The sequence below is a fragment of the Leptosomus discolor genome, chromosome 4 (genome assembly GCF_034619465.1).
Source record: "Leptosomus discolor isolate bLepDis1 chromosome 4, bLepDis1.hap2, whole genome shotgun sequence".
NCBI lineage: Eukaryota > Metazoa > Chordata > Aves > Leptosomiformes > Leptosomidae > Leptosomus > Leptosomus discolor.
This window is the reverse complement of record NC_141394.1, coordinates 52,094,184-52,120,071: the sequence shown is the minus strand read 5'-3', so window position 1 is coordinate 52,120,071 and position 25,888 is coordinate 52,094,184. Positions and strand designations below refer to the sequence as shown.

The 25,888-nt window shown below is 40.2% G+C and overlaps 1 protein-coding gene across 1 annotated transcript; it reads right to left on the bottom strand.

Annotated features, from left to right (window-relative positions):
* Nucleotides 1–7,958: 7,958 nt before the first annotated feature.
* Nucleotides 7,959–25,429, bottom strand: LONRF1 (LON peptidase N-terminal domain and ring finger 1). The gene is made up of 12 exons (XM_086463808.1): nucleotides 24,802–25,429; nucleotides 19,509–19,627; nucleotides 16,953–17,075; nucleotides 16,218–16,364; nucleotides 15,519–15,756; nucleotides 15,343–15,433; nucleotides 14,366–14,480; nucleotides 13,652–13,773; nucleotides 12,311–12,469; nucleotides 12,030–12,192; nucleotides 11,495–11,647; nucleotides 7,959–10,007 (listed from the first exon to the last, which is right to left on the bottom strand). The coding sequence occupies exons 1-12, from the start codon at nucleotides 25,427–25,429 to the stop codon at nucleotides 9,849–9,851; spliced, it is 2,217 nt and encodes a 738-aa protein (XP_086319934.1). The 3' UTR covers nucleotides 7,959–9,848.
* Nucleotides 25,430–25,888: the final 459 nt, after the last annotated feature.

The window sequence follows — 25,888 nt, the reverse complement described above, 5'->3', positions numbered from 1 at the left end:
GTCATACTAATGAGTAACTTTTGTTACTTATGCAAAGATAATGGCGTGCGTAGTCATTCGTATTGGGATTTATATTTGGATGAGCTCAAAAGTCCTGCATCCTTTTTTACAGAAGAAAGCATTGTTAGAGCAGCAGATGAAGTCTGTGTTCTCATCGTTCCCTTGTGTATTTTTTTTTTTTAATATAACAACTTAGTAAAAGATAGGGAAGTAGTATTTTAGGTATCTCTTTCTGTTGCTCCAAAATGGTGCTGCTCTGCTTTTTAGTGTATACTGTTAACTACAGACTCTGGCAAGAGAATGATTTGCTGTGATCTAAGTAGAATTCAACTAGTCTTCTGTATTTCTGTAACACTAATATTCTTCCATAGTAATAATGTATGTCTTGAACCTTACTAACTCACCTGGACTGCTAACTAAGCCAGTGCTGATGCTGTTCTGTTTGTAATGATGGTATGCTTTCTTTAGCAATAAAATGGCGGCATATGCTGTGTTAATACAAAAAGGGGCTGGAAAAATGTTTTAAGAGCCTGAAATAAATAGTTGCCTTATTTTAAAAATGTATATGCATACATGTGCGTTGTTTTTTTCTGTATGTGTGTGTATACATTCTCCATTGGTATCTTCTGGAATGATGTGATAAAAAGTTGACACCAATTCTCTAGTTCATAACAAGCTATAAATACAAATGGTTTGAGTGAACTGTAGCTAGGCTTGTTGCCAGTTTGCTGTAACTCTTGCCTAGCCCAGTCTTTGCCCTTTTAAATACTAGGCAGATCTATACCTTCAGTAGTTCTAAAGGGCGTATGTGATGTTGTCAAACTGTCTTCATACACTTCAATAGCTCTAGAGATTAGATATCTGTATTTCCTCACTCTGTTTCTGTGGCAATTTTACTGAACTGAAGGGGGGAATAAATAGTAAAGCAACAAACTACTGGGGGGAAACGTAAGCATGACTGTCATGTCTTTGCACACACCAGTCTTCTGAGTAGGTACGATTCTAACAAATATGCAATTACTCAATGTATGTAACATTTATGCTTTTACAATTATAAATAAACTATTGAATTCAAAGCTGCTTCATGGAGATTTTTTAAATACATACACTCAAAACCAAGCCATCAGCTGTGGTACGTGACTTCAGCACCTTAAATTAGGTAATAATCTTGCAAAAAGCTTATGCACTAAAACTTGCATGGAATGATGAGAGTCTTCTGGAAGATACTCTACTACCTGTTTAAGTGTCTCAAAGGAAGCTGTGTTGCTTTGTCCCTCGTGTACTGCTTTACAATTGTGTGGTATGTCAGGCTTATCCCTTAATCCAGTTACTCACACTAAATGCTGCTGCTGGCCTTCTCATTTGCAGGAGGGGACCACGTTTTATGTACAGAAGCACTCTCTGCTGGAGTTAAGTGCAGGGGTTTAAAAAAAAAAAAAGGCAAAATAACTAGAACAATTTCTGTTGGTCTTTAGGGTGGTTGCTTTTCTAATTAATTTCTAAATGAAATATCAATAACAGTGAGGGCTAGTGGTGACAAAGAGGTTGAAAGTCCTTGGTTGTATGCTGTGTCTGTGTAAGCATTGACTTTAAAGTGAAGATCCTCCAGGCAGCTGGGTTTTTTTTTTTTTTTAGCAAGCAAGCTCTTTACCAAGGCTGTACTCACCTGCAGACTTACACTAGCACATCTGAAAGTGTGCTGTGAGCTAGCGCTCCTAACAAAATAGTGGTATGGACTTCAACTAGCAGAAAAATTAATGGGCAAAAAGAGGAGTGCATGCTCTTTGTTTGCTTGGGTGAGTGAATTGGATCATGTTGTAATCAGAAGAGAAACAGCCAACAACTGCAAAGGAGAGTGCAGTACTCCTTTCTCCTGGTGGCAGCAGCCAACTAGCTCAGCTGTGTAACAATATGTATAACAATACATAACCTGAGGGTGAGGTTACACAAGAGGTGAAGATGTCAATCCCTATTCCTCGCTATGCTGGGTGTTACCTCTGAGTGATCAATCTGACAAGCTTATTAGTCACCTGACTGCCCCAGCACCATGCCATTTGTGCCTCCTTTTCCACCCACATTGCTGTGTTGTAGTGCTACCTCTGTAGTCTTCCCACACATAAGAAAATTAGTAACAGACAATGGTTTATGTGTTACTCCTGGAATATTCTGTACTGTTTCTAGCTACTTTTCTCAAATTACTGTACTCTGATAATACTAACTGCATTTGTAAAATTGTGCTCATTTACATTTGGCATGAGCATGCTAAGTGCTTTAGTTGCCATAGAGATGGTCATTCTTCAGCTTTTGGATGGGGTGGGCCGTTCAGAGGTTTTTTTGTGCAGTGTGTACTGAACTCTCAGAAGCAAACCCTTGCTTGAGCAGTTGCCTTGCAAAGAAGTACTAAGATGCAGGAGCTAGCATGAGCAGTGTGTTGCTGTGATTAGCAGACAGAACCTGCAAAATCTATTGTATCTGCAAGGACTTTTCATAGAGTTGTCCTAAAAGTTGAAGAGTTGCATTTTAGTTGTTTAGCTGGAAGTTCTTCATTTGCTATGAATTGAACCCATTGGTTCAGCATTCCGACTATTACATTGATGCAATAACCTGAGAATTTCTTCAGCCAGAAATTACTCTCGTAGCACTTGCTTTTTTTTGTCCAATTTTAAAAACTATTCCTACAAATTCTTAAATAAAAAGTGCTTTTATCTAGACAAAAACTACTTGCATTTTTTAAATTGAGTTTGAATACCTGTAATGAAAATCTAATTTTTAAGCACCTCCTGTGGAACCTGGGATCCTGGATTAGATCATGTCCTAATTAGCAGAGTTACCTGCTTAGCAGTGTACGTTCTTTAAAGATATCAGCAAGGAGCTGTTTAGACTTAGCAGAGGGAAGTGCTGAGGGCAGGACTTGTTTTACATCCTACACTGCTTCAGGTACAGGCGAGTGGCAGGCTCCCACTGATCTTTCCTCGATCCACTGTTCAAGGGTTGAAGCATCTATCCAGGACACTGAAGGCACAGTTTTAATAACCTTTGCTTGGGGTGAGTTGTAGAAAGTGAATCGAAGGCCTAGGAGAGGATGTGACTTTTAGACTTCTTGGGGATGGCATTAAGGCACTCCCTGGTTTTGAAGCCTTTCTTTTTGAAAGCTATTAGAGTAATTCATACCTGCGTCATGACTGTTCCCTCACTAGAGTGGGCATCTGAACCTTTTCTCACAGCCCCACTGATTTCTTTAGCGATGCAACTTAATTGTGAAATAGCATCAGAAATCTTGAGCCAAGTTTTAAAATAAAATCAGAGGTGTCTGTTGCACTGGTGTTGGATCACATAGCAGTAAGCATGTCCTACACCTTTTCAGAGCATGCTTCGCTGTTCAAAACTTCCAAAAGCTTACCCGTGAGAATGCTCAATTTCTGGGCTCAGGCAAAAATAAGGTGTAAAGCTTGTTTGAACAATCAATCAACACTTGTTTCAAGGTATGTACAAGAGGATAGCTTTTAACATTTCATAGAGGGTTGATTAGAGAAAAACATAGCCACAACCCCTGAATTTCCTGCAGAGTTTAAGTACCTCTAGAATGGAGTTGCGGTCCCAGTTCCCAAATCCCTATTCCATTTGAGATCTCAGTGTGTGCGTTCAGAACTCCTCAGAGCTGCTGTGCAATGGCTGCTTGAGCGAGGGGGACATAAAACCATTTCAGCATCTGCTGTTGTGCTTTTGCAGAAGCATTTTAGATCTTGACAGGGCAGAACAGCCTCTGACTCGTTGAAGCCCCATCAGGATACACAAGGTCAGTGTTCCAGCCACAATCTCAAACCATACCTATTCACTCAAAACATAATATGCTCTCTACAGGTTAGAAGAGTCACCCAGCTTGTAAGCAATTTAATCCCCTCTCTGCTGGGGGGAAGGGACAAAACTTAACCTTTCCCTTGCTTCTTAGAAGAGTGCTTTAACCACCACAGGTATGCTGAAACCTGTAGGAAGAAAAGATCTTAATTTCCCCTTTTTTCCCCCAATGGTTTCAATTTGTTTCCTTAAATAACTGCAACAGGGGTTGACCCACAGCAGTGCTGCAGCTGCCTCTAGAGCTTTAGGTTTCTGCCCCAGGAGTCTTGCAGCAGGCCGTAGATCCTGTTATCTTATGGAAAATAAGGATAATTATTATTATCTTATGGAAAATTAGGAAATTATGATGACTATGAAGTATCAGTTCAACTAGACTGGGAGCTTCCTGAAGGACTTAACCTCCTGAAGAGTAGGCATGCCCTGAGTGTAAAGATCTTAGACTTGGATAAGACAGAAGGTGTGTTGTTCCCGATGGGAGGTGAAATTCAAAACTTCTCAAAGAAGGAATTAAGATATATTTGCATGGAACTTGGTAAAAGAATTAACAGCTTTTCTCTCTCTCCCCTCCTGATGACAGACGTCATCACCAGGAGGAGGATCTTTTGATAGGAAAACAGTACAGCAGACAAGTTGCCAAAAGCTCAATAGACGCTTGAGAGTATCAAGCATCAAGTTCAAGTCTCTCCAAGGACAGACCTTTTCACAAAAAAGACCAGGTTGTCTTTGACAGGAATCGAGAGGTTCCACCACAGCAGGATGCCACCCGAGAGGGGCAGCAGGCTGCGACCTCTGACAAACTGCTCTGACAAGGGTCTAGAGAACAGGTCCTGTGAGGAGTGGCTTGAGGGAACTGGGGTTGTTTAGCCTGGAGAAAAGGAGGCTGAGAGGAGACCTTATCGCTCTGTACAACTACCTGAAAGGTTGTAGTGAGGTGGGGGTCGGTCTCTTCTCCCAAGTAACAAGCGATAGGACAAGAGGAAACGGCCTCAAGTTGCACCAGGGAACGTTTAGATTGGACGTTAGGAAAAATTTTTTCACCAAAAGAGCTGTCAAACACTTGAACAGGCTGCCCAGGGAAGTGGTAGAGTCACCATCCCTGGAGGTGTTCAAAAAATGTGTTGATGTAGCACTACTGGACATGGTTTAAAGGGCATGGTGGTGTTAGGCTGACGATTGGACTTGACGATTTTAGAGGTCTATTCCAACCTAATGATTCTATGACAGGTGGGGTGGGAAAGGCATCCTGTGGCAGCCCCAGCACAGCCCACAGCCAGAACCGGGCACGGTCTGAGGCAAGAAGAGGGGGGAGGAGAAAAAGGAACAAAAGAAAAAAAAGAAAACCCCCAAACCACCAACATCACCTTGCAGCAGCGTCAGGGGGAAGCTTGCCCACTTTGCCAAACACCTTATACAGCTCTTTATGCTGATAAAAACATCCCTAGCTGACAAGACCAGAAAGCTCTTGAACACAAGGAACCAACACTGGCACTAACAGATGATATAATTAAGTAGTCTAAGATGCCAAACTCCAGAGAATTTCTATTTGGATTGGAAAGTGATTGTGTTTGTCTTGATATAGCACAGTTTCCCATTATGTCATTTCCCTCTCTAACACAGTTGAGCATTAGTAAATGACCAGCTTCCTGGCTAGTGCAGGTGCATACCCAGTCTGCTTTAAAAGTTATTTCCAATATATGACATTCTTCCATCTTACCTACCAAACAAAACAAAACCCTTCAACTAGAAATGTAGACTTCTTTTACCAACTTCATTCTAATATTCAAAACTTTCTGTCCTACAGAACCAGCCACATCCTCTCAAGCACTCCTGACTGCGTTTAAGCTACACCACTCGTACTATCACTACTGCAATTATGGTGAAATGCTGCTCTTGGCCTTTGCTTGTAAAAGCAGTCACAGTTATGAGCATCCAGGAAAGTACAACTTCACCGAAATCAAAGCTCAAAACTCAGTGGACTCTTATTTTGCTTTGTTTTGGTAAAGGCTTTAGAATAACTTACATCCTGGCATTAAACATTTTACAGCTTTATTTTTTTAGTTGTAAAAAAGCACATAAATGAAAGGGTAATGGACAGATTTCAGTGTGAAACCAAGTGGTATGGGTGCAGTTAATCCATAAACAGGTATTTCATATCTGCTCACTAACTGGAACAACCTTCTTTCCTGTTAGAAACCCCACTGTAGATAGCCAGGTTTCTACAGTCAAAGGCAGGACTTAAAGAGCAGCATCTCAGACTTGGTCAGGTGCCTGCCCTGCCATTGTGGTTTGTCTGCTGCTCCCGAAGACCTGCTCAAAGCCAAAGTTTCAACCATTCTTTGGGAACTACCCTGCCTCAACGGATCATGTCAAATGAGCAGTGCCTTAAGTTTCCCTTGGGGTGTTGTTCAGAAGACTCATTTGTGCAGATCAACTCTACCCTGTCTCACATGTAATCAATGCAAATGAGGCTTTGTAAAATTCCAGTATTTAGCAGATATTTGCCCCACCCCGAACACACTGGGACAGACTCAAAGGAATGGGTTAGAAAGCCAATGCTTACAAAACCAAAAGGATAAGCATACTGTCCTTCCAAGTCTTGTAAAGACTCTCATAATGTTTAAATCTGTCTTAGTCTTTTGTGGGATTCAGAGCAAACATTTCTCTCTACTGATGTTCTAGTATCACTTGAAGTTTCATAGCCGCATCCAGCAACATATCCTACAGCCATCTTTGCATGTTATCCTTAAAGAAACTTGCCACCAGTAGAAGGCCCACAGAGAAATGATTTGCTAGAATGAGTGTGATGGATGAAGTTTGTCTATTTGCCAATTTCCAAAACAAAAATAAAGTTAGATAGAGAAACACGAAGTCGACATTTCACACTGAGAAGACTGAAGTTTCTGAACTTAAAGTTCATTGGTTCTCACCCAGGGCACCAAGTTGTTACAAGAAATGACATTTGGTAACAGTAATTTAAAGTAGAGACAGGAGATAAATATTAATCACAAATTAAGAATTTCAGTGAGATCTCTGGCCACAATTTAGCAAACCTGGGAAAAGGTCCTTGCCAGAAAGGTTTGAAAAATACACATCAGTTCTGGGCAGATACTTCTCAGCACAGTGACTCCAATCCTTCATGTTGAAGTTTATGACCTTTCTCATATTAACATACATGCACATCCGATTTATCGTATAGCTATTTACAGATCACCAATCTTTCAAGACATGTCAAGTTTCGTTCTCACACTTACATAAAGAACACGTCTACATCAACTTGTCAATCATACGATTGAAGGGAAGGCGCAATCCCATAAATAAGGTGTCCCAACACTAACTTGGGGTAGCTCTTGCTAGCTGGGCCAGGGGTGCTGCCCAGCGAAGAAGACATCCTTATGTCATGACAGAAAACATGAGAGGTTGACAATTTCCCCAACTGTTGTTCATCATCAGGTAAGACTAATCATTAACAGCATTGCACCTTGCCTACACAGCAAGGAAACTTTCCCCTTTTGCTCATGCCTAGATCACTTGCATCCTGCTCAGGTCAACTCTATTCTATAAACCTCAGTTGATCAAATTTGATCCTTTGACTGTTGCTGTTTTATCATTCGATAGCTAAAGAACCCTTACTGTGTGAAATGAGGGGGTGAGATATATTAAAAAAAAAATAATCAAAAGAATAAGGAAGTACTCCCCAAATTCAAAACATGATGTACCAAGTACAGCATGGTATCTCTCCAATACATTTACTGAAAGGTCTGTGCCAACATTCAGGTGAGCTTGTTGTTCCGCCTCATTCTAACTGCATAAAGTAACAACATCTCGTCCACGAAACAACTGCTTGAAAAAATTCCAACTTAAAAATCCTCTTAAAAATCTTTCCTCCCCATTCTCAGCTTCATATCATCTCCAACCGCACCTATGATGATTGTGTGTGGTATAGGTACTGAAGAGCAGTACTGATGATCGGTCTTAATGCAGCACGTGTTAATCAGAGTAATTTTGTCTTTTTTGTTGTTGCTGATTCTTTCTAATAACGTTTTCTCTTACATAAATTACAATTCCCAAAGAACTTACCAATGCACAGGACAGTGCAAGCCAACTGACACTTTATCTGAATTTTTATTTTATTAAAAAGTATAAATAGAAATGTATAAACACACCTAGAAGCCACATCTTCCAGCAGACTAGGGAACACTCAATTCCAAAACAAAGGTCTTGGCAGGAAAAAAAACCCAAACCACTAGATTATTTGGGTATTTCACACCTGGCTACAGGGACTTTTTGCTGTCACAAAAAAAAAAAAAATCCTGTCACCTGCATGCTTAAGAAGATCACGGTGATACAAAGATTAAGTTTCTGAGGTTGTAACATACTGAAGTGGAGAAACAGAGGATCCCCTTTCTTCTTTTATTACACAAATAAAGCTTTCCAAATATGAATTCAGGACTCTCTTGATACAATAAAGGGGAAATTTACCCTAGATAGAAGCCCACATTAAAAATGATCCAGCAGATTTTCGGTTGCCTTAAACTCAAAGAGAACAAGGCCAGAGCATCTCATCAGCAAGTCTGTGAAACACCTAACTGTTCTGCAAGAACAGTTTCCCACAACTTTTAAATTTTGTGAAACGCAAACTTCATACTTGAAACCACCTTAATTTAAACAAAGTAGGTACAAAAGCAGTACACCAGCAAAAAACTTGGCTGACCAACAGTCAGTCTGAGACGGGTACTATAATCAGAAACAGATTATGTACATACCCATTATGTCATGAAGTGCCCACAACCTTGATGTAGGTTAAACAGCTGCTTCTGGATTTACTTAAGATCCCAGAATAGAAGCATATGGAAAATGAAAGGGATTTTTTAGTTTCTTATAAAGTTAAAAATATTACAAACTTTTAGCTTTTATTGAAAATTAAATATATTAGCAAAAGCAAGATTTAAGAAATATTTTACAAATGATTTACATACCAGAAAGCCAGTATCAGACATATTCACAAATATGCAAACCTTTAATTACAAAAAGTACCTATTGGCAGCATGATGCTAACCTTGCCACTGCAGTGTGCTCTACTATTGATATGAATAAGGCATAGAACTCACATTTGCACCAACTTAAAAGTTCAAATAAAACTTTAAGCTTTTAAATCCTGGATGCACAATCCCCAATACACACACGCACGCACACTCTAAGATTTCTTCTTCTATGCTCTATAAATTAAGCGTGTGCTCTGGAAGAACAGCCAGCCTGAAAAGCCCAGAAGAAATGTAGCTGGTACTAGCATTTAGTTTTCAGTTTCCTCTTTAACATGTACAGGCCTAGGTATGTAAACCATATTCACAGTTTAAGTATTTTTAGACAGAAGTACCTTTTTTTTTTTTTTGCATTTGTTCCTTAAAATTGGCTCTCAGTTCAGCATACAGTTCATAATGTCACCTGTTTCGTGATGCATACATTTACAAGATAACTTAAAAATCTGTGCCATATTCATGGTCTAGGTAATTCAACAAGAGTAGTAATATTCAACAGTGACATTCAATACTATATTTCAAATATTTGTGCAAACAGCAAAAGAACAGTTGTATGAGGCAAACATTTGCAAAACCTTTAATACCTCCTCGATGTTGTAAACTTGGACTGTCAGCCTTAAGTCCTGCACTTCCCACAGCTTTAAAAAGTCAGTGGCTAAAATTATCAAGTCTCAAAAAGGTTCTCTTCTACATAGTGCAAATTGTAATGTAGATAACGTGAAAAACATATCCAGCTGGATTGACTTTGTGCAATCATCAGTGGTCTTCTCTCATAGTTGAAGAAGGTGTGCATTCAAAGAACCACGCGGTTCAGGAAGTCAGGAGGGTGGGGAGGAGAGAGAAAAAGCAGTTCCATTACACTTCTCAAACCAGCGCTAGATGTGCAAAGGCAGCAAAAATTCCAGCTGCTACTACAACCAGAACAGAGTAACTTTTCAGGAAGACCCAGGCGGTTAGTCACTTGGACTGGTCTCTAGAAAAATATGTGAGTATATGTTGGATTTTTATCAGACGGTCTTTTAAAGACATCATGGAGAGAACTGACAGCTGATATCTGGGGTCTACTGGGAGAACAGCTAGGAGCCACCAACACCAAGCAGGACCATTGGGCATTGCCTAAAAATAAAAAATAAGTTGGTTACCCATAACCAATGTAGTAGAGTTGACTAACATGAAGACATCAACAAAGTCGTCAATGACAAAGACTAGTTTAAAGTTTGATACTAACTAGAGAATTCCAGATCCATGAGGTCAGAAAGGTTCTGAAGGGAACTCTTCTGAGCCCTCCCCCCAGCTGAGAAGTCAAATAAAGTACACCTAAAATAAGCTTGATAAAACTTCCTTGGGAAAAGACGGCTAAGTATAGGACAGCCACCTAATAACAAACTTCCCTGATAAAAACTAAATCCATTGCTGTCATGCTGTTCTTGAGGCTTGAATAGTCTTTAAGCCTAACATTTTCATGACAATTGTCTTTGTTATGTTTGAAGGACTCCTCTGTCACCTCCCAATTCCATTCCCTTCTTATTACCTCCTAAACAAAGCAGGACTACTTAATCAGTTTCTTCTAAGTTGATAAAAGACACTATCTAACATTTTCCTGTACTCTATTCAACTCTCTACACCAAGCTTTAGATGCTATGCCCAGAACTAGACATAATACTCCTCGGCAGAGGTCCTGTCACTGCAGAGAATATTAACTACCTCAAATGACTTGCAAAAATATTACTGGTAGTGATACATGCCAGGATGACATTTCCTCCCTTGCATCTGTATCACATAGTTGACACATTTGTGTTCTACCATAAATCTCAGATACATGCCCACAAGCATTGCTGCCCTGCTAGTCACCCCAGTTTTGCACACTTACTCCTCTTTCCTAGTATGCTGTTTTAAATCTGTTTTTTATTAAACGGATCTAAAATCACCTTTGAATTCATGCACTGGCCTCCACAGCATCTACAGTCCTCCCAGATCGGCTAATACAGCCTCATAAAAGTACGTAGCAGATGGGTGAGGGACAGGCTCTCGTAAGATCCCACTTCACATATAATTCCACTTTGAAAGGCAAATTTTACGTATTTATAAATGTTACTTTTCTCCAGCCTCCACTCTCTTGGGATCTTACCAACCTTCGTGAATTGTTTATAATAACCATTAAAATAGATTGCTGCAGCTAGTTTAAGAAACATTTGTCAAATCCTAGCAGCTGCAGCAGTTTATGGCACGAGCTCGAAAAGGAGGAAAGTGTTATTGGTGATTACCTCTTTGCCAAAGATTACTGCCTGCACATGTTACAGGGAAGAAAATACAGGAATTGTAACCGCTTTACACAAACCAACAGTTGAAAATGCTACTGGAACTTCAAACTAGTAAACTGAGAACACTTCATCTCCACAGCTGCATATCATGCTTTCCCGCAAAAACTCTTGAACAGTGACAGAATTGCCTTTTATTTCTCTTATGAGCAACGGGATGCAAGCCTCATTGCCTTCAAAGTTGGGAAAAAAGTGGCTTTTTTTCTTTTAATGTTTAGCAGTTGTTAACAGGGTTTTTATTTTTAGAAATAAGCACCTAATAATTGATATTAAATGATGTCTCACCTGTATATTTTCTTCCCTGTCAGGCATTGGCCCAAAGTGCTGAAGAATTTGAGTGCGAAATTTGTTTCTTAAGTTTTGGAACCAACTGCAGGCCTGATTGTAAACAAAATTGTGAAGTTCTCTCAGTTTCTTTAGTTCTTCTTCATCAGCAACCTATAGGAGCAATGTTAGGAAAATATCATTAGAGATAAAGAAACAATTAAAGTGTTTCAGCTAAAATCAAGAAACATTCAATTTCAACTATATTTAGATACAGTCTCCTAAACCTTGACTGCCAATGACTGAATAGTAAAGAAGTCCCACAATATTTTAAAAAGTTACAGTTTCAAACTATTGTTCAAACAAAACCCACAGTATTTCTTTGTTGCTTTATGCTGTTAAAAAATTAAGCTAGCTTTCATTTCTTCCACGTGCTGGCACTGAATCTTCCAGTGCTGTACGGACCTAAAAATTCAAAACAGAGCTCTCAAGAACAAATCAAGCAAAAATCTTGACATATTAATACCAGTAAGTATTTAGACAGCATTCTGGATACCTTAATGTCTTCCAAATATTCAATGTCTGCAGTGCAATATCCATCTTTCATCCCTCTCCGTAAAACCCTAAATCTCTTTCCACCAACAGTATCAACAACAGACCGTCCATCAGGTAGAAAGTGAACGTTCCTAATTTGCAGCATGCATCCATAATCTGCAAAACTAGAAAAGAGACCTTGTGAACAATGCAGTTACACAATTCTGAAAGGACACTTTTCATAATTTAAAACAAGAAAAAGTCTTAAGAGATGAGAAGCTTAGAATTAGGATGTCAACCTACCCATTTTGAGAATCACTTATACACATCCCAAACTGTTTAGTTCCAGTCTCCATACTTCTGCGAATCATTAGGCGGTATCTTGGCTCAAACACGTGTAGAGGGCAAGGCACAGTAGGATATGCCATAGTGCAAACAAACATTGGAACATTCTTGGTCAAGCTTTGAGAGAATATAAAAAGAAACGTGGCTTAAAAATCTAAACACTGAACTATGCCAAGACAATACATTTTTTTCAGTATGTTTGCTATGTTTGAGGTCATAAAGCACTCTTTTTCAAAGTTTAGTAATAAGCACATTGTCATAACTTTCATAAACAATAAAAACACATACTAATAACAGTGACTGAATACCTATGTACTGATTTGAACACACACTGGACAGTAAGCTTCACAGTTATCTAGTTAGTGCGTATCTAGTCAGTGAACGAAGGGCTTTGTTTTGGGGACAGGAGCGTTAGTCTTTTCCTTTTTGTTTTAGTTTGAGCCATACATGCCATTATGCCTCCAGAGTCACAGTTTTCCTGGAACTAAAACGATGTAGCAGTTACTACATAGTAGGTACGCCACCATTTAGATTCTTTTCAATGATGGGCTCCGGATCACAAGATGCAACCCAGGGTATAATTTTTACCTTGTAATATTTCTCAGCCTAATTGAAAAACAAAATATTTTTTTCATGCTATTTTATCAAGTATGTACAGTTGACATTGACAAGTTAGCATTAAAAAATTACCAGGTATTTAATTTTAATACCTTTCAGACTGCAAAACATAATCCTAATGTATGGATTCTGTTACTTAAGTTGCACGAGCTATAGTTTTAAATAGTTTTCTAACAGTCATACCTACAATACATGATGCTTTATATATCTGAAGAACACTACTAGAGATAAACAACAAGATTAGAAAAAAATCCCAACAATTTCTTTTCATCACATCTATCTCTACACAATTAATGTCTATCATGAACTGCTTTGAAAGAAATTCAAGTATCTGGGACTCTGAAGCCAATTCAAGAGGATAATTTCATTAACATCAGCAAAGCTAAACCTGAAGCTCCAGAACAGTGCACACAGAAAGAGAATCAGAAGTGCAAACGTATTTTGTAGAGAAGAGCCTCACATTGCTACTATTAAAGTGTGATTTTTTTAAAAAAAAAATCCACAATAGTTAAACTGTTAATTTTATGAAATACACATTTAAGACACCAAATTAACATGTCTTTATACTCCTTGCATCCATAATATGCCATCATTAATAATCACAAAAATGGTAAAACATTTCTAAAAAAGGATTTCCATACAAATCTCTCAAGTTTTCTAGATAAAAGAGAGCAAGCCTACTTTGAGTGTTCAGCGGTTTCTTCAGCATGAATTCTTTTTCTCTCATATAATTCATCAGACAAATATTTCATTATTAATTCCTCCAGCAGTTCTGTGATGCTGTATTTTCTGCTTGCAAGGTACTGTAGGCAATTTGAAAAAATATATATGAAAAGAAATATTAATATATTAACAGAAGGCTTGAGGAAATGCAGCTTTTACTTAAAATCATGATATACGAAATGTGTCAGAAATTAGATTTAAACCTACAAAAACTTACAGCTCTGAAGTTCTTACGTTTCATTATTTAACTCCTAATTTACTCTGATATTTGAAAATTAGATTCTCTATTTTAGTTCTTAGCATCTGACAACTCAAGTGTCTAACTCGGTTTGTATTTCTGTGCCTACCAGAGACAGAATCGATTTCCCAGGTTATACAGCCATACAAATAAGGGAAGTGTACTGAAACCACAGAGGGGTTTTACTGAATAGTTAACAAATTTTACAAACACTCAGGATTTAATTACACCAATAAAGCAGATGGTCACAGAAACACAAAACCTTTAAGACCCTGAGGCAAATCTGACCAACTTGTATTGACAAAGTTTGTCTCAAGCTTTTCCTTTCCAGCAGCAATCCATAACCCAAGAGAATCCAAATTGTTTGGTTTAAATGAAACAGTGTTTAAAATGATACAATATTTGTATTTGTGAGCTCTACAGAGAAACAGTACCTCTTTCAAACTCTCCTTACACAGTGGACACTGAGGAGCATGGTCTAAACACCTTTCCAAGCAACCTTTGCAAAAAGTATGTCCACAAGGGGTTGTCACTGGCTCAAAGAATAGCCTGAAACAGAGTTAGCAGAAGTTAGATGCCACGGCAAGGGTGTGTTTTGCTAAAAGAGTCGGTGATAAACTGACTCTAATTTTTAAAACTAGTTATACCATGACACTGTGGAGAAAAATAAATCCCATGCCTCCTTATTCTACTTTTTCCCCTATACTGCAGTTTGCTTCCATTTACCACTGCACTACTCATTTTTTGTTTTCTGATGAATCTGGATGCATTTCAACTCTAAATATCTAAACATTTATCCCAATGTACAAAGATTTTGGTCTTATCATACAGAGATTCAGAATATGCAAAGTTAAGTGATCCTTTGAGGAGCCAAGTTGTTTCAATAGCAGTATTACATACAAGTAACATAACTACGGACGGTTTAGTACATACCGTATGTTTTAAGGTATTTATTCTGAAAACCAAGACAGGTCAATAAGAGCTTTCAAATAAATCAGCTACATTTAAGTAGACTAACATCCTGAAGTATCTACATCTCCTAGACAAACACGAGGTTCACAGGCAATACTTCTAAGTATTAGTCTTCCCAAAGCAAGAAGTTAAGTAGTTTTATTCACTGAAAAAACCCCTGACATTTAACCACAAAAGATCCTGTCCTTTTAAGGCTGCCAGTTAACAATGCTAAATTTAACTTAAAAGGCAACTTGATTAAAATAATGCTGTATTATATAGTGCTCTAGCAAGTGACATTTAAATATGCATTAACTGCAGCGGTAGAGGAAGGCTGACAATTATTAACCAATATCAGAACTCATCACAACCTGTAAGTACCTACAAGTATTTTATATGTGTAACAGGTATGTGGCCAAGCATCTATAACGGAAATATTGAATCAAGGTGAAAATCTTACCTCATACACAGAGAGCACTCAAAATCTGATACATCAATCAAATCCCCTGGAATTGTTCCAAAAGCCAGTGTCATGTCCCTTTTTGTACTTCCTAAGCAAAAGCAAGACAAAACACTCCTTCAAAGAAAGGCACAAGACAGTAAATACTTTAAATTTCAAAGTAAGTGACTGTTTACCTCCTTGCTTTTTGTGTTTGTTTCTTCCATCTTCACATACAACTGTATCCTGTTCTGAAAAGGAAAGCTTTCTTTTCAACAAAGCACCTTTTTCTTGGCCAGAGAGAAGCGGTTCGGAAGACACTCTCTTTAAGCCATCTTCCTTGGCAAGGTCTTTTGTTGAGTTAAGAGCATGGGCAGACTGTGCACGATTTAAGCTTCCACTGACAGGCTCCAGTACATCTGATCCTCCTAAACCCTGCAATAGTAAGATTAACTGAACTGTACTTAAAGAGTAACACAAATCTAAGTACGTGAACATGCAAAGATATATAAACCAAACTGATACCCACAGTTAGTTCATTAGTTAACTAGAGAAATTTGGCAAGTCAAGACAGTGCTCAAATCTGCTTAGCATTAACAATTTTTAAATCTTCATCTGCTTCAAGGAGAAGAAAAACTGTATTTCTCTCTATTTTAAAGTCACTAATATCAAATCTCAGTACCTTCTAGTACTAGTAAGTAGTTCACTGGAATGAGGAGTCTAACACTCCAAATGAAAATACATTACTCCCAAATCACAATTATTTTCTTCCAATTTAGCCAATTACAGAAAGTCAGCATTTAGGCTGGAAAGTAAGTATGACAAATAAGGATATCAGAACATCTGATGTTCGTATTATCAGCCAAAAAGCAAAGTTTTCCTCGAGTTTTTGTTACCTGCTCAGGACCAAGCTGTAAGTTGCAATAAGATTCTGTCACCTCAGAACCAAGTATAAAAGATTTATTTCTAATATGTAGTGAATTCCAAGCAGATTCCTTCAAACTCTCTCCTAATTTCTCTGGTGACAGCACATCACACAATGTCTAGAAAACAAACAGCTAAATGTTCATAATAATGAAAACGGATCTAGACATAGCTTTATTATAAAACGACATACCAAAAATAAGAATTTAATCTATATTAAGTTATCCTCATAAGTAGGCTTTATTTAAGCAGTAACTGAGAAAGAACAGTTGAAAACTACATACCTATATTACTAAAGAGAAATGTATTTGGAAATCTTTTCTACTACAAGTGAGCTCTTTGAACAGTTAAACATTACCAATTCAGTATCATGCAGCTTTTTCAATGCAAAGTTTTATTATCAAAGAAAAACTGTTGCACTCTGGGAACAAGAGAGTTCAACTCCGAATATTTAACTTGCTGCCTGCTTTCCATTTTCTAGATTTTCATTTAGCAACTTCAAAAGCATATGTACTTTTAAATGTGTACTTAAAACATGTACATTAGGACTATTTCTTCAACACAGTATGATGTATCTTAAAAGGAACTAATCTGACACCTGAACCTTCTCGGTATGTACTCAAGATTTTCAGATGTTCAAATGCTCTTCAATTGGAGCTTTATAAAGGAATCAAGAGGTAAATAAATAAATTCAAAAATAAAATTACCTTTTCTACTTCTAGCTTGGCTGGAAGAAAGTCCTCATCAAGGGCTAAGCACTGTAGAAACAGTTGTAAGGCATCACCTACAAAGCCAGAGTCTTGCAGCACTTTTCCTTTCCGGAAGTAGACCTGAAAAACAGATACCACGAAGACATTTCTAGAGAGGATGCAGAACCGCAGCATTCATGTTACAGGCATTACAACAGAGTTAGAATTATAACACTCCACGACAAAAAAAGAACGTAGCTCTTCAACAAACTTCAGCAGTGCACAGTGTGGATGATCTATATGCCTTGTCTAACACACATCCCCTACAGTGTTTGGAAAGAGTGATGGGATAGACTGGTGGTAGTCTCCTTCCAGTTAATTTGTTTTGGCTTACACGAAGGGTTAAAAATCTGACTAGTGCTGAATTCACAAAAGGCTTTAACTTCCCTCTTCTGTGAGCCTTTGGAGGGGAAGAAAAGGGACAAGAAATGCAAATTATTACACAACCCCATACAACAACTTACAGGATACCATTTCTGCCCTCTGTTTCATGAAAAGCCTTATGGTTCCAGGCTGCAGGAGAAATAACTACGAACAAAACAATCAACACAATGCATCCCTTAGACACATCTTAATCTATATTCTTAACACAAAACAATACACTTTTGGAGTTGCGTCCTCCAACTATATTTTATTCTTGAACACTAGACAGCAGCTAGGGAAAAAAAAAAAAAGAAATCTGTATACTGTTTTCTCTGAGATTAAAAAAAAAGGGCGGGGGGGGGGGGCACGGAGAAAAGACTACTGCATTTTGCCAAACCTACCTATAACTATACGATGTTGGAACCAAGAAGTCTTTTATCCAACTTACCTCAATTTTAAAAAGTTACATTTGCAGTAATATAAATCCAAGTTAGATAAAAACAAGTTATCTAAAAAAGTTAGATAAAACAACAATATCTAGTTGTTTATGAGATTTTGGATAATGGGCCAGAAACAGGAAAACATACCAAAAAAAAAAAAGCCCAACCCAGAGTACACTTTCTGTGGAACGACTGCCAGTATTAACAGTAGCAGCTGTTAAACAAGGCTGTCAGATGAGGGCATGCACCATCTTTGATGGATTTGGGCAGTTTCATTAAGATGTATCCTGAAAAAGGAAAGCATGCCAATCCTCCTCTTACAGACAGCTTATTTTCCTACAAATTGTTAGAGGAATCCACCAAACCAAGCTCAGTTATGTGAAGTGAGGTTTCTTTCCAAACACATAGAAAAAAGTAGCCAATACTACCAATGCTGAGAGGCGAAAGTAGGATAGTCCCTGAATTTGCAGTAGCCACGGAACTGCTGAACACAGGAGATACCACGACAGCAGCAATTATCTCCCTTTGTGTGGCAAGATCTTGCTACTCCCGCTGTGCTCAGAGTTCAGACAGCACTGCAATACGCAGTTTCTTACAGTTCTGAAGGTCAGTGACTCCCCAGCTGCCTGCACTATTTGCAAGCTCAGTTCCCGCTGAGCTTCTTTGGGCTTTTCAAAGAAAAACTTCCCAAGCTAAAACAGCAATGTGTCCTCCTCTTAATAAAAATTAACTAATAAACAAAACAAACCCCAAACCCCAGCTGTTACAGGTTACATCACCATAAACTATCCCAACTCCAAGTACTGGAGACACTAAAAAAGGCCCCAAATGCATGCTCACGTTTTTTAGCCAACACTATTGCAAAATAATTTATTGCTTGTGCTAAATACTTTCTGACTTTGGTAGCATTTGGAAAAGAAAACTGTCTTGTCCTATTTATATTGCAAACTGTTTTACCAATAAAATTCAAAAAATATGAGAGAAATGTTGACTTAACATAGAGCCAAGAATTCAGGTCCTGACTGGCAATGGTGCTTGCTCATCTCATGTGATATTCTCAAGAAACAGATAATTCTTAAAATGCTCTGATTTTGGGAAATACAATCAAAGTGTAACAGCTCAGGAAGTGCAGAGCTTTAAAAGGACTAGCTTGCACACAGTGTAAGAAATTTTAAAACTCAATTACATCAACCTACCAAACGTACAACCCTCAGAAGTTCTGCTTTCAAGCAATTAAAGCTGGCTGAACAATTTCAGCCAACCATCCACTCCAATAATAAGCTGAAGTTAAGTTTGTAAATATTTAATAACTTTTCTTAAGAGAACACATAAAAGTGTTCTTATAAAGTAACTACAGACAGCACAGAAGTACTTCACAATACTTTCCAAGAAGTCAGCTGTACTGCACTTAACCCTTTGTCCAAAGACACCATCTCATGTTGTGATATGGAATAAAAATACCTGAAATTTTTGATGAAAGTCAAATTAACAGTTCCAGGTAGATTTGTCAATCAACTCTGACCTGCTGTACTCATCAGTAGCCTGTTCTCATGCAAGTAATTATTTTAAGATACCTTTTAGCAGTTTGCATGTCTTAGAAAACAATGCTGAAGGTAGCTGACCTAGGTTCTTGATGCAAGTATAATTCACAATCCATTGATTTTATAGATAAACACAGATTTTGAAAAATTAGAAGTTTGTATCAATTTACCTCTGGCCAGTTTGGCATTTTAGAAATAACAAAATTCAGATCTTCTATGGCTGCTTTATATTCTTGGAGGCCAACGTAGGACTCAGCTCTGTAAATTCTTAGCATCAAGTCACTGGAATCTGAAGACAAAAATTAAGTAACATTTTTAATAATTCAGAAATTTTTAATTAGACATGGCTTTCATAATGATAGGTCATAACCACACTTTTTTGTACCATACTGTCAAAACTACTGGAGTACATTCTCCCCCAACCGCCAGTGTTTGGGTAATAAAAGTGACAGTAATTCCAGGCTCATGACTGTCAAGCTAAATATCAAATTTTGGACCCTCTAATACATCTTGCAGCAACAAGAAAATATTTTTTAAAAGATCTAACATTGAGGCTGACAGAATAAAGTATTGCTCAGTACTGCTGTGACAACAAAATCTGAGGACTAAGTAGACTTTAGCTTTATAGTATACCCATTCAAAACCACAGAAATCTGTGAACTCACCACACGTGTCAAAAAATAATCTAAGTATTACAAAGTTTGTTTTCAAGTGTTTCTTTAGATTGACATTTGTTTTTATAATGCCTGACCCCATCCAACTCTGGCTGGAGATACAGATGCCCCTTTCACAATGGTACTCCTCTGGGTTTACGAATACATAGCCTGGAAAGAGAGAGCCCATATCAGAAAGCCTTTTACACCACCTGGCAGCCCTGTCGTATGGAGTTGTACTAGTGGAACTTCTGCAATGGGAAAACACTACAGTATGTGTTCAGTAAGTCCAACATCCATCATTTTGCACTCTTAGTACAGCAGCCTCTAAATGGGAAGCACACCCATCTCCATGTCACTAAAACTATGGTTTTCTTAACACAGCTAATTGTAGCTGTTGCTGGGAAAAGATGCCAGCACACTGCTTTGTTCTTGATTATTTTTTAACTACATCTGTGTTTTTCATTAAATGAGATAAATAAGCCAAACATTGGTCTACTCTAAACAATACTAAAATTAAATAGTTAAGTTTTTTTCAACGAGGTTTGTTTGGGAAGGGATCATTTCAATTCGATAGTCTGAGTCTATTCTAAATGTCTATTTAAATTCTCATAGTTTCCAACATTAGCTTGTTTTACATTTAAAAGCCAGACTGGTCAATGTTCCCATGTATTCCAACACATTGCTTTGTGTTTAGAACCACAATGCTACGTGCAAAAAGACTTTAATGCAAAAGAAAGGGTTAAGAAATTCAAAACTGACAGAAGACTTCACAGCCGAAACTAAAGTGTCTTTCTGATTTGAGTTGTCATTCTTTTGAGTTGGGAGCTTTCCTTCAAATACAAATACTCAAAAACCTGGCTTGTTTGGTTTTTTACTTTATTTTAGACATAATAAAATGTTTGTATTAACAGAAGTCTGGGAAACTATCTTTGTCTGCTTTAAACACTAATAGTGCAAGCAGAGCAACTCTGAAGCCCGCTTTGCTGCGGCTCTGTTTTGTGACTGCTACAGCCTGGCAAGGCGAGAGCTCAGATCAAACTTCAGGCTGCTTTTTCTGTTGTATTTGACTCGTGGGTGTCCAGCAGAGTTAGTATCAAACCAAATTCTTTTCTTCAAAGGTAGCAGTAAGTGCGGGTCTTTGTTCTCTGATAAGCTATCTATTTGAACATAATCAGAGGGAGCTCATGACCTGAGGAACTCCGAGCTTCCTTTTCGGGGGGTGGGGCGGGGGGGGGGGGGGGTAGTTGGAAGATAAAAATGTGAGTTCAAGCCTACAGCAGGTGGACATTTTGTCCATTTCTTTTCCAAAGAGGAAAGCATGACTCCAATCGAACTGGTACAAAACAAAACCAAGGAGTTTAACTGGGACCTGAATTCTGCTGCTGAATATACACAAACACTGTGAGTGAATGATCAAAACATATAACAGATTTGGTCTAAATATTTGCAAGACCAAAGGATCTACATTTATATGTCCTATTTTGCAACCATAATTTAATTTCTAGGCTTTGTAATTGTGAAAACATCATTTTGCAATGTTTCAGCATGTATTTTAAGGTTTGCCACCTAAAGGGAGGACGCAAAACTATTTCAAATCCTTAGACTGAAGACTAAACAGAGCAGAAACACAATCTGTGCTTGAATTTTCAATTTCAGTAACCCAAGATATTGTAAATACAGAAATCACTCACTTCTAGCATACCCAAAGACAATTGATTTTAATAAAAAAGACACCAAGTACTTTCAGTGCAGAACTGTGTACACCAGCTATTACTACATTATTAGGAAAGCATACAAAAGTGTACACACAAAAACCCACTCAACAAGCATTCTTTTTTTATATTGCTCCCAAAGCATCTGCTTGTGGCTACTGTCAGTATAAGCATACCAATAAATGGACCATCTCTGGTCTGATCCTGCTTGCCTTTTATATGGTTCTTAAAAATATACCAAATTCTTCAAAATAAAAACCATGCACATCACAACCACTATGCAGAAAAACTTCAGGACACAGTATTTATTAATACAGTACTACAGGGTCACCCCGATGATCAGGGGCAGGAACACACAACCCATGAGAAGAGGCTGAGAGAACCAGGCTTGTTTAGTGGAAAACAATTCCCAAAGGCCTTGAGAGAACCTAACCGCCTTCTAGAGTCCATGCGGAAGCTACCTAGAAGACTCTTTACTGGGGGGAAAACCAAGAAACAGTTACAAACTGAAACAAGGGCAGTTGAGTCTTGAAATATGGAGAGAATTTTTCACTATGAGGATAATTAACCTTTGAGCAGGTTGCCCAGTGAGGCTGTGGAACCTTCATCCTTGTGGGTTTTCATGATCTAGTTGGACAAAACCTTAAGCAAACTGGTCTGAACTCTGTGTTTATTCTGCTTTGAACAGAAGATTCATTGGTCAACAGACCTCCTGAGGCCCTCTCCCGCAGGAACGAGCCTGTGATTCAGACCAAACTCAGGCCTATTAGCTGTGTGTTTCAGGATACTTGATTAGACTTGATTAGAAGCTGCACTCGTATTTTAATCCAATAGACTTCTTTTAACTAAAGCACTTTTTTTCGACCCCTGCAAGGAATATATTAACCATATGAATGTTTTTCAAAAGTCACTTTTGCACCATGGCAAGTATTTCTCTTTCAGATGTTTCAAGAAGAAACGTAAGAAACTTATTAAAAGATGCCAATTGAGTAAAGGTTTAGTGCCAATGCCTTATTTAGGACACCAGATTTAGGTTTATCACAGTTTTTAACCCTCTATCTGCATTTAAAAAGAACCAGATGAACCAGCAGTGAGGAAACACTGAAACAGAACATGAACACATTTCTTATGCTACATCTTTTCCACCTCTAAGTGTTTTTAAGATTCATGTTCTGGAGGAAGATAGTGTACCAGCAGCTATGAACTAGTTCTCTATTGGCCTGAAATCACCTTCACTTTGTAGTTGTGAGCCCACAGCTCTAATTCACCTCTAATGTATGTCCGCATTCTTTAGTCTTTACCAGAATATTTGGAATATTGATGGTTCTCAGGACTGAAGACACAGGAAACGGTTGTACAAAGGATCTTAAACTGAGCTTCTAGCACTTAATTCTAGCACATGTATTTAATTTGAATAATAAAATTTTGATAAGCATCACAGCTGGTAATTATGCTCAAATTTTAAACCCATTTTAAAGCCAAAATTTAAGATACAGCTTCACAAAAAAAAGGAATCAAAATTCTTTCCCCATAGATATCCAAATGTATTGCAAAATCCATAAAAGAACGATTTACTAGAGTCTGTAGAATTAATTTTCTCTTTTATTCTTGCAAAGCAATCTTGAAACATGAAACAGGACCCCTGTAAACATTTGTGATCAATAACAGATTATCAGTTTGTACCCTGAAGGCCACAGAGTTTTGACTCTGTTTCTTCATGACCTGCGTGAGCCAATGCTGTACTTCAGAACACAGAGAGGAAAAAAAAGTCTGCTACTTACAGTTCCAAGATTTAAAATAGATCAGCCACTATCTCAGGTCACATCTATCCTATATCCTACATTTTGGAAACAGCCTGGCAAATAACATAAAATTGAAGGCCACAACCGAACCTCCTTAAATTAGGTTGCCGAAAGGCATAAGACGTATCTGAGATTTAATCCCACCTACATTGAAAACAGTTTATTCTAGAACTAGACCTAACGTATCTCCCCAGAACAGATTGGAAGGATTAGACTTATGCAAGCTTTTGGGTTTTTCTACGCTGCAGACAACCGTACAAACGTAATACATTTAATCTGTAAAAATATTAATTCCTAAGTTTCTGAACCGAAATAAAATGGCACAAACGAAAATGGAACTCCACAGGTCACCAGCTGTTAAAATCCATACCTGAATAAAAACAACAAAGGAGTCTGTCACTGGATCCATGTAGGTCTATCAATCATACAAATTTGACTCCCTCTACACAGCCTAAACTCTGAAAAACTGACTGCATCTCAAGCTTCCATGGCACCAGCCATACTGCTTGAGATCAATACAGGATAGTCTAAAAGCGTGCCTCTACCTCCCATCTTTGCACCCTCTCTCAACACTATATTATAAAACTTCAACCACACCCACCTATGATGTCACTGCCATTACACAACCTGTCCCCCTCCATGCCTGTCTGCTTATGCAACTGGGCCCGGCCTGCTGGGAATTGTCTTGGTGACACTTAAGACTGAAAATAGGTCTCTCTCAGGAAATAAGGTTAAATACAGCAAGAGAATTTCTCACGTCCACGCACAGCGATTACTAAACATGAAGCAAAACAAAGCCCACAAACTCTTCTGTAAAGAAGTCCCACAAAAGCATGCGGGGGGGGGGGGGCGGGGGGGAATAAAAGAGACATGAAGAAGCCCATGTTGGACGCTCCTCCATGCCTCTGAAGTGTACCCCGCTACCAGGCTTGACGTTCAACTAAGGTTCGAACAGCTACGCGTCCCATCATCGGTCCCCTCCGCTCCATCGGACTACGGGGAGGTTCCTTGAATCCTCTCCACAAACTCGAGAAAACTTTGGGTGTTCTTCGTCGGTCCATTTTGATCACTGACGGCCCCAGCAGCAGGGGAGAGGCGCCGAAGGGCAGAGATGAAACGCACACCCACCTACTTGGCTACACTTCCAGCCCCCGGAGCCCGCCGTGCGCTGCCACCGGCCCGTCACGGTCCTGCCGGGCCAAGGGCGGGGGTGGCGAGGCGGTAGCGTGCGGCTTCGGCCCGCGGGACGGGACGGGACGGGGCGGGGGAAAGCCTGCCCCCCCCCAGCCTTACCTGCTCGCAGAGCCTGGCTGGCGGCGCCCAGCGCCTCTCGGAAGCGGCCCTCGGCCAGCAGCTCCTCCAGCCGGCTCCCAGTCCTCGCCCTCTCGCACTCGCCCGGGAACCACTTCTCCGCCAGCTGGTTGAGGACGACGCTGGTCCGCAGCGGGGCAGCGGCCGTGCTGGTGCCCCCCGCCGGCAGCAGCCAGTCCCGGCAGCGGCGGCAGCGGGCCCGCAGCTCCCTCCGGAGACAGCGGCGGCAGTAGGTGTGCCCGCACGGGACGGTGACCGGCTCGCTCAGGAACCTGCCGCAGCCGCAGCAGCGCAGCGGCCCCTCGGCCGCGCCCCCGCCCTCCGCCGCGGCCCCACGGTCCCGGCTCCAGCCCAGCCCTAGCCGCAGGCGGTAGTTCAGCACCAGGCAATCCACGAGGGTCCCGAGGCGCTGAGGTCCGCCGAGGGGGCCGAGGCACAGCGACGCCAAGGACGCGCCCACCACTTCCTTCAGGCGGTTCCCGGGCTCCAGCCTCTCGCCCAGCCGCGGCGGCAGCCGCCGCTCTCCATCCGCCTCCTCGCCCGGGCTGCTCCCGCTGCCGCCCGGCGCCGGCGCCACCTCCGAGCCCAGGGCCAGGGGAGAGAACGCCATCGGCTGCCCGGCTCCGGCGAGGGGGGTGTGGCGCTGCCGCTCCGGCCGCCGGGCTCGGCTCCGCGCACGGCGCTGAGGCACTGGCGGCGCGAGGAGGAGGAGGAGGAAGCAAGGCACCCGCGCGGGCGGGCGGGGGATCACGTGCGCGCCTGTGCGCGCGCGACCCGGGGCCACGGTCCCCCGCCCTGCTTGGCGGCGGCGCGCGCCCAGCGCTACCCCCCTTTCAAACCTCTCCGTCGCGCGCCCTCAACCCGCCGGCTTACATAAAACGCTACGTCAGCTGACCGCCGGGCGCGTCGGCCATTGGCGGCGGGCGACGACACGGTAGGGGCGGGGCAGGAGGAGGGCGGAAGGAGGTTACAAAACACAGCTCCATGCGCGCGCCGTAATGGTGCGGGGTGGGGGGGCGGGGGGCGGAGCTGGCGCCGGGCGGCCAGGGAGTGAGTCACGCGGGGGGGC